This window comes from Schistocerca gregaria, chromosome 9 (assembly GCF_023897955.1).
Source record: "Schistocerca gregaria isolate iqSchGreg1 chromosome 9, iqSchGreg1.2, whole genome shotgun sequence".
In the NCBI taxonomy this organism is placed as follows: Eukaryota; Metazoa; Arthropoda; class Insecta; order Orthoptera; family Acrididae; genus Schistocerca; species Schistocerca gregaria.
This window is the reverse complement of record NC_064928.1, coordinates 239,310,338-239,324,882: the sequence shown is the minus strand read 5'-3', so window position 1 is coordinate 239,324,882 and position 14,545 is coordinate 239,310,338. Positions and strand designations below refer to the sequence as shown.

At 46.3% G+C, this 14,545-nt stretch overlaps 1 protein-coding gene across 2 annotated transcripts in view; it reads left to right on the top strand.

The window, feature by feature from the left end:
* The window catches only part of LOC126291814 (facilitated trehalose transporter Tret1-2 homolog), a 179,982-nt gene that overhangs the window by 152,862 nt on the left and 12,575 nt on the right, over positions 1-14,545 (top strand). For both annotated transcript variants that reach the window (XM_049985511.1, XM_049985510.1), the window contains exon 9: positions 3,446-3,721. In XM_049985511.1, coding sequence (XP_049841468.1) covers positions 3,446-3,721 — 276 coding nt within the window. The remainder of the gene's footprint in view (positions 1-3,445; positions 3,722-14,545) is intronic.

The window sequence follows — 14,545 nt, the reverse complement described above, 5'->3', positions numbered from 1 at the left end:
TTCACTTTGATAGTGCCTAAAAGCATTTTTTAAAAGAAACACATTTAAAATTATAATCAGAGTGCACCCTCCAAATATCAAAGTTACAATTTATTCAGAGGCAGAAAGAAACAAGTTTCGAGTGTGTGAGCTTTCGGGCAGAGAACCTTGCCTCTCCGTTTTGACACGGCCGTAGTTACGACCTCTCACAACAGCCTCTGAAAGAATACACTGGTGCAAATCTGCAACACACCAGATGACTTTAAACTACGAGTTTTAACAATTTACACAAACTATGCGCCCCCCATAGGAGGGATGGAAATTGTTCAAAACACTAACAATTAAAATATTAACCTTGCCACCGAAGGTGCAACTTAATTTTAACTTCCAAGAAAAGTCTTACGGTGACAGGGTGGCAACTTTATATACTAAAATGATCATTTAAATAAAAGCCCATGAAATGCAATCTTATATAAAATTCTACAAGGTTCGCTAGACAATAGTGAAGGTGCTGTACAGTACACAGATACCGCCTCTCAAAATCATAGACAATAATATCAAAGTTTCTAAAGATCCCCGGCCGGTGTGGCCGTGCGGTTCTGGGCGCTATAGTCTGGAACCGCGTGATCGCTACGGTCGCAGGTTCGAATCCTGCCTCGGTCATGGATGCGTGTGATATCCTTAGGTTAGTTAGGTTTAAGTAGTTCTAAGTTCTAGGGGACTGATGACCTCAGATGTTAAGTCCCATAGTGCTCAGAGCCATCTGAACCATTTTTTCCAAAGATCAAAACATATTTCAGGTATTAGGCCGTTACACTCCAAGCTATAATTTCTTTAACACACCAAATCCGACAAATATGACAGAGACAGCTAGTAACGTCCGGTAGATTGATAGGGAACAACACGAACCGCAGATTGCTCTAACCCGTCCGTACTCCACAAGGGAAAAACGGACCACCCAATTTATAAACAACCACCTTCCCGCGGGTGGCCAAACGCAGAAGAATGGTGGGACGACCCCAAGGTAAAATGTCTGGTGACCTCACCAAGAAAACAGAATTCAACAAGAGTAAATCAAACAACATATCACCAATCACTTAACTTTTAATAAACTGCGATTATTCGAGGAGACCCGGCGCAGCACCCCCAAATCGCTCTCCCGAACCGTCCGCTGCCAGCCGCTTCAACGGACGCAGGAAGGCGCGCCGATCTCCCGTCTCACGGCGTCGCAGCTCGCCCCGGCCGGACCGATGTCGTGGGCTGACTCCTGTTGCTCTCGTGACGACCCTGAAGCCACTACCCCTCGCTATACGGCGCGGCCCACTGGACTCACGTGGCGACTTCACATGCGCGGACGCTGAAGACGGACAAGTCATCTTGTGTCTCAGTGCGCGACCGGCCAACCGATCGATCCAACCGCCAATGACCATTGCGTGAGCATACTGGAGCAGACTGGCGGCCTAACGCGCAGACTCAGATGCAGGAACTAAGCCCCGACGGGGAGACCACTCGCTGAGTTCTCTTACTAGTGGAGTGGAAAGACTCATTTTGCCGGCTTTAAAGGTTGATCCGAACGACAGACATACTAGCACTCCGACTGACAGACAGACACTAACTGCCTAACAAATGCGGACGAGAGACAGACTAGCAAGCTGGGGACGAGAGCTGACCCAGACTGACCGACTGGCGGGCTCATAGCGCCCCTTAAATGCACGTGAACAGGCAACCTCTCCCCTTTCCCACCAGAGGGAGACACCCAGGCTGCGATTGCCGCACTGGCGCCACCGTAAGAAACGGAGAGCGACTGCTTCACACTACGCGCTGCGGCGTGCTCTTCAAAACAGCAGTTTTTACAGCTTCTCACACCTAAATACGTAAACAGAAGTTTTACTTCAATCGTAGATTTCTCCAAGTACTGCAAAGAAACTTTGCAAAGGAACAAACTGTAATAAAGTGCAGCTAGTACAAAAAGCAGACTAAAGAGTGTCGTCGAGTATGAGATTTCCCTTAGTAATGCATGCGTGAACCATCAAAGGGTGACTGATGACTGTCAGAGACTGCGACTGAGAGAAGTTGCCAACGGCCGTGTTTTTGGAACACGTATTATTATGTTCGAGTATAATGACTTTTCTGGAGACTAGAAATCTACTCTGTAGGAATCAGCATGGGTTTCGAAGAAGACGGTCGTGTGAAACCTAACTCGCGCTATTCGTCCACGAGACTCAGAGGGCCATAGACACGGGTTCACAGGTAGATGCCGTGTTTCTTGACTTCCGCAAGGCGTTCGATAAAGTTCCCCACAGACGTTTAATGAACAAAGTAAGAGCATATGGACTATCAGACCAATTGTGTGATTGGATTGAAGAGTTCCTAGATAACAGAACCCAGCATGTCATTCTCAACGGAGAGAAGTCTTCCGAAGTAAGAGTGATTTCAGGTGTGCCGCAGGGGAGTGTCATAGGACCGTTGCTATTCACAGTATACATAAATGACCTTGTGGATGACATCGGAAGTTCACTGAGGCTTTTGCAGATGATGCTGTAGTGTATCGAGAGGTTGTAACAATGGAAAATTGTACTGAAATGCACGAGGATCTGCAGCGAATTGACGCATGGTGCAGGGAATGGCAATTGAATGCCAATGTAGACAAGTGTAATGTGCTGCAAATACATAGAAAGATAGATCTCTTATCATTGAGCTACAAAATAGCAGGTCAGCAACTGGAAGCAGTTAATTCCATAAATTATCTGGGAGTAGGCATTGGGAGTGATTTAAACTGGAATGATCATATGAAGTTGATCGTCGGTAAAGCAGATGCCAGACTGAGATTCATTGGAAGAATCCTAAGGAAATGCAATCCGAAAACAAAGGAAGTAGGTTACAGTATGCTTGTTCGCCCGATGCTTGAATACTACTCACTGGTGTGCGATCCGTACCAGATAGGGTTGATAGGAGAGATAGAGAAGATCCAACGGAGAACAGCGCGCTTCGTTACAGGATCATTTAGTAATCGCGAAAGCGTTAAGAACAACACGAGACTGGAATAGAAGGGAGAACCGATAGAGGTACTCAGGGTACTTGCGGAGAATGGATGTAGATGTAGATGTAGATGTAGATATATCGTGGTGGTAGAGGGCCCTCGTAGCCACAGCAAATGAAGGCGTGGCTCAGCAACCACGCATCATTGGACTCACTGGGACCTTGCGCGACCACTCTCAACGTCCATCGGTAACGTGCGTTTGCTTTGACATCCGTGAGGTGCAGATAGTATTGATCTATGATGGTGCAGGTAGGTACTTCCGGATTACAAGTTAGTTTTTGATCGAGAGTTGGTCCCAGGTATTTTAGTGGGGACAGGAAGGTGGGCTGTGGGCTTGAATACCTTGGTGGTATCGTTTGGGTTGGGGTGGGATACTGGGGTGGGGGACGCCGCCGTGTTGACGCCGGCCGCGCCGCCTGCCCGCAGATGGTGTCGACGTGCGCGTCGTCGCGGCTGGCGGACCGCGCGGGCCGTCGCACGCTGCTGCTGGTGTCGGCGGTTGGCACTGCCGCCTGCCACGCCGTGCTCACCGCCTTCTTCGCGCTGCACCGCTCTCTCGACTACGACGTGTCGGCGCTCAGCTGGCTCCCGCTGGTGGCCCTCGCACTCTTCATGGTGCTCTTCGCGGCCGGCTTCGGCCCGCTGCCCTGGCTCATGATCGCCGAGCTGCTGCCCTCCCAGCACAAGCGCTGGGCCGCGGGGGTCAGTACACGGTCCACTACTTTTCATTACATTACAACTCTCTTTCCAACACGTCTCCAACTCGTGACTCTCATTATCCTGTAATCTAATAATTCTTCTGCGCCGGCCGGTGTGGCCGAGCGGTTCTAGGCGCTACGGTCTGGAACCGCGCGACCGCTACTGTCGCAGGTTCGAATCCTGCCTCGGGCATGGATGTGTGTGACGTCCTTAGGTTTAAGTAGTTCTACGTTCGAGGAGACTGATGACAGAAGTAAAGTACCACAGCGCTCAGAGCCATTTGAACCATTCTTTTTATTCTTCTGCTTCTTCTTCTCGAATGAGGCAACTAAGGACAACACGCCATTTCCATTTATGTTTCGTTGTTCTTTCCTTTTCTTCCAGTAATCCTTCATCTTCGATAAGGATAGAAGATCAAGCAATGAATTAAAATTTGTGCTGCAGCTGGGACTTGAACCTGGGTCTTCTGGTTACGTCAAATGCGGTAACCACTACAAAAAAATAACACTGTGGGAATCACACTTGCACAGGCTATCCTACATCAATGCCCTCTCTAACACAAACTTCAGTTCAAACCTTCAGCTCATTCTCCCCCCTCAGATATTGGAATAGCATCTCACTTTCGCACATAATGAGGAAATTCTGCCTGGCATTGACCTGATGAAATTGCATTTTTGGAGACATTTGATAAATGTGAAAGCTGAAGCAATGAATTAAAATTTGTACCATGGTCAGGACTTGAACTCAGGTCTCCTACATACTAGGCAGATGTGCAAACCACTACACCACCACAGCACTGTGACAACAACACTGCCGTGGCACAAATTTCATTGCTTCAACTTCTATCCTCATCGAAGATAGTCATATATCTCCAGAAAAATGTAATTCCATCAGATCAGTAGATCACCTACACCTGAGGTACAGGCAGGATGTCCCATTATGTACAAACCTGGGGGGCTATTCCAATGTGAGAGAGCCTTGGCAATACTGATGCTTTAATAAGGGGAAAATGGGATGAAGTTGTGAATTGAAGTTTGTGTTAGGGGAGCATTGGACTACAGAGGTCTGCCCAGTTGTGGTAACAATAGTGTAGTCTGCCTGTAAACAGGAGACCCGTCTTCAAGCTCGCACATAACTTTTAATTCATTGCTTCAGCATCTCTCCTTATCAAACATAAAGTCAGGAAAATTTAATTGCGTCAGATCAATCTTTCATCTCTTCCATATGTTCTTTCTTCCTGTTGACCACTTCAGACCATTATTTTTCACCCTTCTTTCTAGTAATCTATATTCAGTACTTTTTCTCTAAACACTTCTCTTTCAGTTGCTTTATTTTTTTCTGAATTATATTTTACTTCACAGATTCAACAAGTTTGTTCATTTTTAACCAGTCTGCCTTTAGTAGTGGAGTAACTCGAGGAAGAGGCGGTGTTTACACCAGTGGTATTCGTGTGCGTTACTTGTTGAAACGATAGCAATGTCACATACGTTTCGAAAAACCACAGTGACGGTTCGTGTTCTTTAATGAGTACACAAGAGTCACAGCACTCAAAACTGAACGTTTTTGAGGGATGAGATGCATATTAGTTACACGGAAGCTCATTGAAATCCATTTATCAATCGTGAGCAGTTCATGTCAATATGGTCAACGACGCAGCACGAGATTCGTGAGGATTCCAGTTTCGACATTCCGATGGTCATATTTCCGACATGTTAGTGGCTCATATGTGTCTTGGTGTGCGCAAGATTCGAATCTTCGCGCCGCCCTTCGAGGTACCTGAATCTCCAAAACTGAATCACTTCATCCACACAGTAGAGTAATCATTCATACAGCCGAATGTTTGGAAAGTTTTAATATGCAACCAGTGCTCAACAGTGTTCGTCAGGTACGAATCGCCTTACAAACGATATGCCCTCCTACTTAAATATAGGCGGTTGTAGAGCCACTGTCATCTAGATGGTCAGTGCTGGACGTGCTCTGGATTTGGTGGTGAAGGACATCTTCGATTTGTGTGCACGAACGGGAGACTCGTGCAACTACACAGTGGAGACTCACTAAAGCAGGTGACCCCACAACACTACCAGTGAAACACTTGTCAGTGCTCAGTGGGGAGGTGATGCCCAGGTCGGATCATATACTCGAACCGACACTACAGATGACAGGGGGGTCTTCAGGGCACGATAATATTGGGATGGCTCCTACGTCACCCCAGCCCCAGATCTTGCACGTGATAGACAACGTGGACGACCACACAACAAAAGTCGTGGCAGCTGAAGTGGAAGGTTCCACGGGTACTGTGTCAACGGTGATGCAACAGGAGCTAAAGGATTCATCACCACTGGATGTCGAGATCACTCCCAGAAGCATTGCAGGAAGCACCACCTCTGCTCTAGAGGATCGGCCTCTCCTCATCCTGGGACACCTGATTACTCTGGCAACATGTGCCTCGTGGCTGAGCAGGATGAAGATATCAATGATGTGACTCCTCCACTTGGTGGAGACTCGCATCCCTTTTCCACAACTGAGAACAATTAATGTTGCAGGAAATCTTGGAACTGGTAACCTTTTGAGGAATTGTTATGAGACCACCGTCTTTGTAGATTTTCACCTGTTCAGCGTTGTGCAAAGATGATGCATACTCATACCCAGCAGGGACTGTTAACATTCATACTATTAGATCGCTCGTCTGGGACGTGCTGTATGTCTCAGATGTAGATGTACTGATGGTGCAGGAAATCTGTACTGCTGTATTCCATGAAGTACAAGGCTACATCTCCTACATCGCGCCGGACCCAGACAGCGACAGTTGAACGATGATGTTGGTCCAAGGGGGGAACCCAGTTCGCAACCTGGCTTTATACCTTCAGCTTGGGACTGACGATAGCGGTTCATAGGGTTCGTGCTGTCAATGTGTACGCCCCATCCGGCACAGAAAACAGACGAACACGTGCGAAATGTTATGTAGAAGAGATCGTACCCTTATTTCCTGGTGGATTCGATCATTTCCTGCTGGGTGGAGACTTCAACTGTGTATTAGCCCTAAACGATCAAACTCCACATTGCAATACGTCTCGTGAACTAAAAGCGATATGCCAGGAAATGTACTTATCCGACACATGGAACAAAATCCGTGGGAATCGCGAGGAATATACGTTTTTTACTGGCTGCTTGGCGAGCCGACTTGGTGGATATATGTTTCTGTTGGCCTACGAGATAAGACCGTCGAAGCTGAACGATGGCCCATTACCTTTACCGAGCATATCTTATCTCTGTACCACATCCCTTCCTCAACAGAATGTGTGGAGGAGCCGCAGCACATTATCGTAAGCGGGTCGAGAATATATGGGCGACGTATCAACGCCGCATTCCAGCTTATGCTGCAGTGGTGGCTAGTACGAGGGTTGGAACTTCAACAGTAGCAAATATTTATTTACAACTCGTGTTTCAAAGTTTTACTGACCTTCAAAGTAGTCACCAGCATTGTGCATAACCCGTTGCCGGCGATGTGAAAGTCGTAGGATACTCTTAGAAGTGCGAGTTATGCGGTTTATTGCCCGACGAATTTGTAGCAGTTTTGAAGCGAATGCCGTGAAGTGTTTTCTTTACTTTAGAAATAGAATTGAGCTCACGAGGGTTTACGTCAGGGGAGTGCAGAAGCGGTATAGCACTTAGCAGCCCCATCAGTCAGACAAATCAGTAACAGCTTGCACTGTACGTGCTTGAGCATTGTGCTGCAAAATGATGGTCAGTTCCTGCAGAAAGCGTCATCACTTCTGTCTGTAAGCTGGTCGTAGGTTGTGTCCCAAAAATGAACAGCATAGAGACAGAAGTGATGACACTTTCTGCAGGATCTGACCATTATTTTGCAGGACAATGCTCAAGCACGTACAGTGCAAGCTGTTACTGATTGGTTTGACTGATGGCGCTGCTAAGTGCCGTACCACCTACTGCAGTCCCCTGACTTAAGCCCTCGTGAGTTGAACTCGATTTCTAAACTGAAGGAACCACTTCACGGCATTCGCTTCGGAACTGCTACAAATTCGTCAGGCAATAGACCGCACAACTCGCACTTCTAAGAGTATCCTACTACTTCCACATCGCTGGGAACGGGTTACACACAATGCTGGTGACTACTTTGAAGATCAGTAAAACTTTGAAAAACGTATATACACTCCTGGAAATTGAAATAAGAACACCGTGAATTCATTGTCCCAGGAAGGGGAAACTTTATTGACACATTCCTGGGGTCAGATACATCACATGATCACACTGACAGAACCACAGGCACATAGATACAGGCAACAGATCATGCACAATGTCGGCACTAGTTCAGTGTATATCCACCTTTCGCAGCAATGCAGGCTGCTATTCTCCCATGGAGACGGTCGTAGAGATGCTAGATGTAGTCCTGTGGAACGGCTTGCCATGCCATTTCCACCTGGCGCCTCAGTTGGACCAGCGTTCGTGCGGGACGTGCAGACCGCGTGAGACGACGCTTCATCCAGTCCCAAACATACTCGATGGGGGACAGATCCGGAGATCTTGCTGGCCACGGTAGTTGACTTACACCTTCTAGAGCACGTTGGGTGGCACGGGATACATGCGGACGTGCATTGTCCTGTTGGAACATCAAGTTCCCTTGCCAGTCTAGGAATGGTAGAACGACGGGTTCGATGACGGTTTGGATGTACCGTGCACTATTCAGTGTCCCCTCGACGATCACCAGAGGTGTACGGCCAGTGTAGGAGATCGCTCCCCACACCATGATGCCGGGTGTTGGCCCTGTGTGCCTCGGTCGTATGCAGTCCTGATTGTGGCGCTCACCTGCACGGCGCCAAACACGCATACGACCATCATTGGCACCAAGGCAGAAGCGACTCTCATCGCTGAAGACGACACGTCTCCATTCGTCCCTCCATTCACGCCTGTCGCGACACCACTGGAGGCGGGCTGCACGATGTTGGGGCGTGAGCGGAAGACGGACTAACGGTGTGCGGGACCGTAGCCCAGCTTCATGGAGACGGTTGCGAATGGTCCTCGCCGATACCCCAGGAGCAACAGTGTCCCTAATTTGCTGGGAAGTGGCGGTGCGGTCCCCTACGGCACTGCGTAGGATCCTATGGTCTTGGCGTGCATCCGTACGTCGCTGCGGTCCGGTCCCAGGTCGACGGGCACGTGCACCTTCCGCCGACCACTGGCGACAACATCGATGTACTGTGGAGACCTCACGCCCCACGTGTTGAGCAATTCGGCGGTACGTCCACCCGGCCTCCCGCATGCCCACTATACGCCCTCGCTCAAAGTCCGTCAACTGCACATACGGTTCACGTCCACGCTGTCGCGGCATGCTACCAGTGTTAAAGACTGCGATGGAGCTCCGTATTCCACGGTAAACTGGCTGACACTGTCGGCGGCGATGCACAAATGCTGCGCAGCTAGCGCCATTCGACTTCCAACACCGCGGTTCCTGGTGTGTCCTCTGTGCCGTGCGTGTGATCATTGCTTCTACAGCCCTCTCGCAGTGTCCGGAGCAAGTATGGTGGGTCTGACACACCGGTGTCAATGTGTTCTTTTTTCCATTTCCAGGAGTGTATTTTGTACGAGCTGTAAACAAATAATTGCCACTCTTAAAGTTGCAACCCTCGTATGTGATAAACCGATGATATGAAGAGACCTTATACAATTTGATCGTGATAAGACGCAGTGGATAAGGGACACTCTTGATTACTATTATACGTTACTTTGTGAGTTGTCAATTAAGGATCCGACTACAGAACATAAAGCAGAAGTTCACCGTATCAAGGCACGCTTTCTGTCGATCACGCGACATCTACTGTGAGGCATTCTGGTCCTGCCAAAGCGTCTAGACAACATCACTGTGGGACACACCTCGGTGCATCGTGTTTCGCGAGCACACAAACGTTACTGCCGATCGTTAGCCACAGTGCTCCATGACTCAGGGGTGGTCAACTGATTACACAAGAGCACATTGCGGCTGGATTTTTGAACCATTCACCTCTTTGCCGGCACACCGACAGAGCACCGGGTGCGGAGAACATACTGCAACAGTTGCCAACGAGACTGGTTTAGATGGATGAGGCTGCAGTAATGGAGCCACTCACAGAAGATGAAATGATGGGAGCAGTCAGCAAAAAAGCAGTAAATAATTCGCCAGGGCCTGATAGGACAATGTTAGAATTCCGTCAGGAATTCGCGGAAATCTTGATGCCCCAATGGGTGTCTACGAACAGTGAGCAGATGCGCCCTGACATGACCGAGCCGCCTGATTGTGTCACGTTTTATTTTTCCCATCTCAAAATCGGAGGGGAGTCGCAGTGCGAATCAGTATCGGCACCTCACCATGCTTATCAACGTCTACAAAATCTTTCCACTACTGATGCCGTCTCGTTTTAAATCGGCGATGTTGAGGGTTCCGAGGTAAGAGTGATTTCAGGTGTGTCGCAAGGGAGTGTCGTAGGACCATTGCTATTCACAATCTGTACCGTAGGTGCAACCAAAACGGAGGGGTATCTGTTGAGAGGCCAGACAAACGTGTGGTTCCTGAAGAGGGGCAGCAGCCTTTTCAGTAGTTGCAGGGGCAACAGTCTGGATGATTGACTGATCTGGCCTTGTAACACTAACCAAAACGGCCTTGCTGTGCTGGTACAGCGAACGGCTGAAATCAAGGGGAAACTACGGCCGTAATTTTTCCCGAGGGCATGCAGCTTTACTGTATGAGTAAATGATGATGGCGTCCTCTTGGGTAAAATATTCCGGAGGTAAAATAGTCCCCCATTCGGATCTCCGGGCGGGGACTACTCAAGAGGATGTCATTATCAGGAGAAAGAAAACTGGCTTTCTATGGATCGGAGCGTGAAATGTCAGATCCCTTAATCTGGCAGGAAGTTAGAAAATTTAAAAAGGGAAATGGATAGGTTAAAGTTAGATATAGTGGGAATTAGTGAAGTTCGGTGGCAGGAGGAACAAGACTTTTGGTCAGGTGACTACAGGGTTATAAACACAAAATCAAATAGGGGTCATGCAGAAGTAGGTTTAATAATGAATAGGAAAATAGGAATGAGGGTAAGCTACTACAAACAGCATAGTGAACGCATTATTGTGGCCAAGATAGATACGAAACCCACACCTATTACAGTAGTACAAGTTTATATGCCAACTAGCTCTGCAGATGAGGAAGACATTGAAGAAATGTATGATCAAATAAAAGAATTTATTCAGATAGTGAAGGGAGATGAAAATTTAATGGTCATGGGTGACTGGAATTCGAGAGTAGGAAAAGGGAGAGAAGGAAACATAGTGGGTGAAGATGGATTGGGGGAGAGAAATGAAAGAGGAAGCCGCCTGGTAGAATTTTGCACACAGCATAACTTAATCATAGCTAACACTTGGTTCAAGAATCATAAAAGAAGGCTGTATACATGGAAGAAGCCTGGAGATACTGACAGGTTTCAGATAGATTATATAATGGTAAGACAGAAATTAAGGAACCAGGTTTTAAATTGTAAGACAGTTCCAGGGGCAGATGTTGACTCTGACCACAATCTATTGGTTATGACCTGTAGATTAAAACTGAAGAAACTGGAAAAAGGTGGGGATTTAAGGACATGGGACATGGATAAACTAAAAGAACCAGAGGTTGTACAGAGTTTCAGGGAGAGCATAAGGGAGCAATTGACAGGAATGGGTGAAAGAAATACAGTAGAAGAAGAATGGGTAGCTTTGAGGGATGAAGTAGTGAAGGCAGCAGAGGATCGAGTAGGTAAAAAGACGAGGGCTAGTAGAAATCCTTGGGTAACAGAAGAAATATTGAATTTAATTGATGAAAGGAGAAAATATAAAAATTCAGTAAATGAAGCAGGCAAAAAGGAAAACAAACGTCTCAAAATTGAGACCGACAGGAAGTGCAAAATGGCTAAGCAGGGATGGCTAGAGGACAAATGTAAGGATGTAGAGGCTTATCTCAGTAGAGGTAAGATAGACACTGCCTACAGGAAAATTAAAGAGACCTTTGGAGAAAAAAGAGCCACTTGTATGAACATCAAGAGCTCAGATGGAAACCCAGTTCTAAGCAAAGAAGGGAAAGCAGTAAGGTGGAAGGAGTATATAGAAGGTTTATACAAGGGCGATGTACTTGAGGACAATATTATGGAAATGGAAGAGGATGTAGATGAAGACGAAATGGGAGATACGATACTGCGTGAAGAGTTTGACAGAGCACTGAAAGACGTGAGTCGAAACAAGGCCCCCGAAGTAGACAACATTCCATTGCAACTACTGACGGCCTTGGGAGAGCCAGTCCTGACAAAACTCTACCATCTGATGAGCAAGATGTATGAGACAGGCGAAATATCCTCAGACTTCAAGAAGAATATAATAATTCCAATCCCAAAGAAATCAGGTGTTGACAGATGTGAAAATTACCGAACTATCATTTTAATAAGTCACAGCTGCAAAATACTAACACGAATTCTTTACAGACGAATGGAAAAACTAATAGAAGCCGACCTCGGGGATGATCAGTTTGGATTCCGTAGAAATGTTGGAACACCTGAGGCAATATTGACCCTACGACTTATCTTAGAAGCTAGATTAAGGAAGGGCAAACCTACGTTTCCAGCATTTGTAGACTTAGAGAAAGCTTTTGACAATGTTGACTGGAATACTCTCTTTCAAATTCTGAAGGTGGCAGGGGTAAAATATAGGGAGCGAAAGGCTATTTACAATTTGTACAGAAACCAGATGGCAGTTATAAGAGTCGAGGGACATGAAAGGGAAGCAGTGGTTGGGAAGGGAGTGAGACAGGGTTGTAGTCTCTCCCCGATGTTATTTAATCTGTATATTGAGCAAGCAGTAAAGGATACAAAAGAAAAATTTCCAGTAGGTATTAAAATCCATGGAGAAGAAATAAAAACTTTGAGGTTCGCCGATGACATCGTAATTCTGTCAGAGACAGCAAAGGACTTGGAAGAGCAGTTGAACGGAATGGATGGTGTCTTGAAAGGAGGATATAAGATGAACATCAACAAAAGCAAAACGAGGATAATGGAATGTAGTCGAATTACGTCAGGTGATGCTGGGGGAATTAGATTAGGAAATGAGACACTTAAAGTAGTAAAGGAGTTTTGCTATTTGGGGAGCAAAATGACTGATGATGGTCGAAGTAGAGAGGATATAAAATGTAGACTGGCAATGGCAAGGAAATCGTTTCTGAAGAAGAGAAATTTGTTAACATCGAGTATAGATTTAAGTGTCAGAAAGTCATTTCTGAAAGTATTTGTATGGAGTGTAGCCATGTATGGAAGTGAAAGATGGACGATAAATAGTTTAGACAAGAAGAGAATAGAAGCTTTCGAAATGTGGTGCTACAGAAGAACGCTGAAGATTAGATGGATAGATCACATAACTAATGAGGAAGTATTCAATAGGATTGGGGAAAAGAGAAGTTTGTGGCACAACTTGACCAGAAGAAGGGATCGGTTGGTAGGACATGTTTTGAGGCATCAAGAGATCACCAATTTAGTATTGGAGGGCAGCGTAAAGGGTAAAAATCGTAGAGGGAGACCAAGAGATGACTACACTAAGCAGATTCAGAAGGATGTGGGTTGCAGTGGATTCTGGGAGATGAAGAAGCTTTCACAGGATAGAGTAGCATGGAAAGCTGCATCAAACCAGTCTCAGGACTGAAGACCACAACAACAACAACAGGGTGTTACAAAAATGTACGGAAAAACTTTCAGGAAACATTCCTCGCACACAAAGAAAGAAAATATGTTATGTGAACATGGGTCCGGAAACGCTTAATTTCCATCTTACAGCTCTTTTTATTACTTCTCTTCAAATCACATTCATCATGGAATTCGAAACACACAGCAACAGAACGTACCAGCGTGACTTCAAACAATTTGTTACAGGAAATGTTCAAAATGTCCTCTGTTATCGCGGATACATGGATCCACCCTCCGTCGCATGGAATCCCTGATGCGCTGATGCAACCCTGGAGAATGGCGTATTGTATCACAGCCGTCCACAATACTAGCACGAAGACTCTCTACAATTGGTACCGGGGTTGCGTAGACAAGAGCTTTCACATGCCATCGTAAATGAAAGTCAAGAAGGTTGAGGTCAGGAGAGCGTGGAGGCCACGGAATTGGTCCGCCTCCACTAATCCATCGGTCACCGAATCTGATGTTGAGAAGCGTACGAACACTTCGACTGAAATGTGCAGGAGCTCCATCGTGCATGAACCACATGTTGTGTCGTACTTGTAAAGAGACATGATCTAGCAGCACAGTAGAGTAGCCCGTATGTAATCATGATAACGTCTCCATTGAGCGTACATACTGACGAAACTAAAATGAAGTCTAACATGGAAATTAAGCGTTTCCGGACACATGTCCACATAACATCTTTTCTTTATTTGTGTGTGAGGAATGTTTCCTGAAAGTTCGGCCGTACCTTTTTCAAAACCCTGTATAAATGACCTTGTGGATAACATCGGAACTTCACTGAGGCTTTTTGCGGATGATGCTGTGGTACATCGAGATGTTGTAACAATGGAAAATTGTACTGAAATACACGAGGATTTGCAACGAATTGACGCACAGTGCAGGGAATGGCAATTGAATCTCAATGTGGACAAGTGTAATGTACTGCGAATACATAGAAAGATCCTTTATCATTTAGCTACAATGTAGCAGGTCAGCAACTAGAAACAGTTTATTACATAAATTATCTGGGTGTAGGCATTAGGAGTGATTTAAAATGGAATGACCAAATAACATTAATCGTCGGTAAAGCAGATGCCAC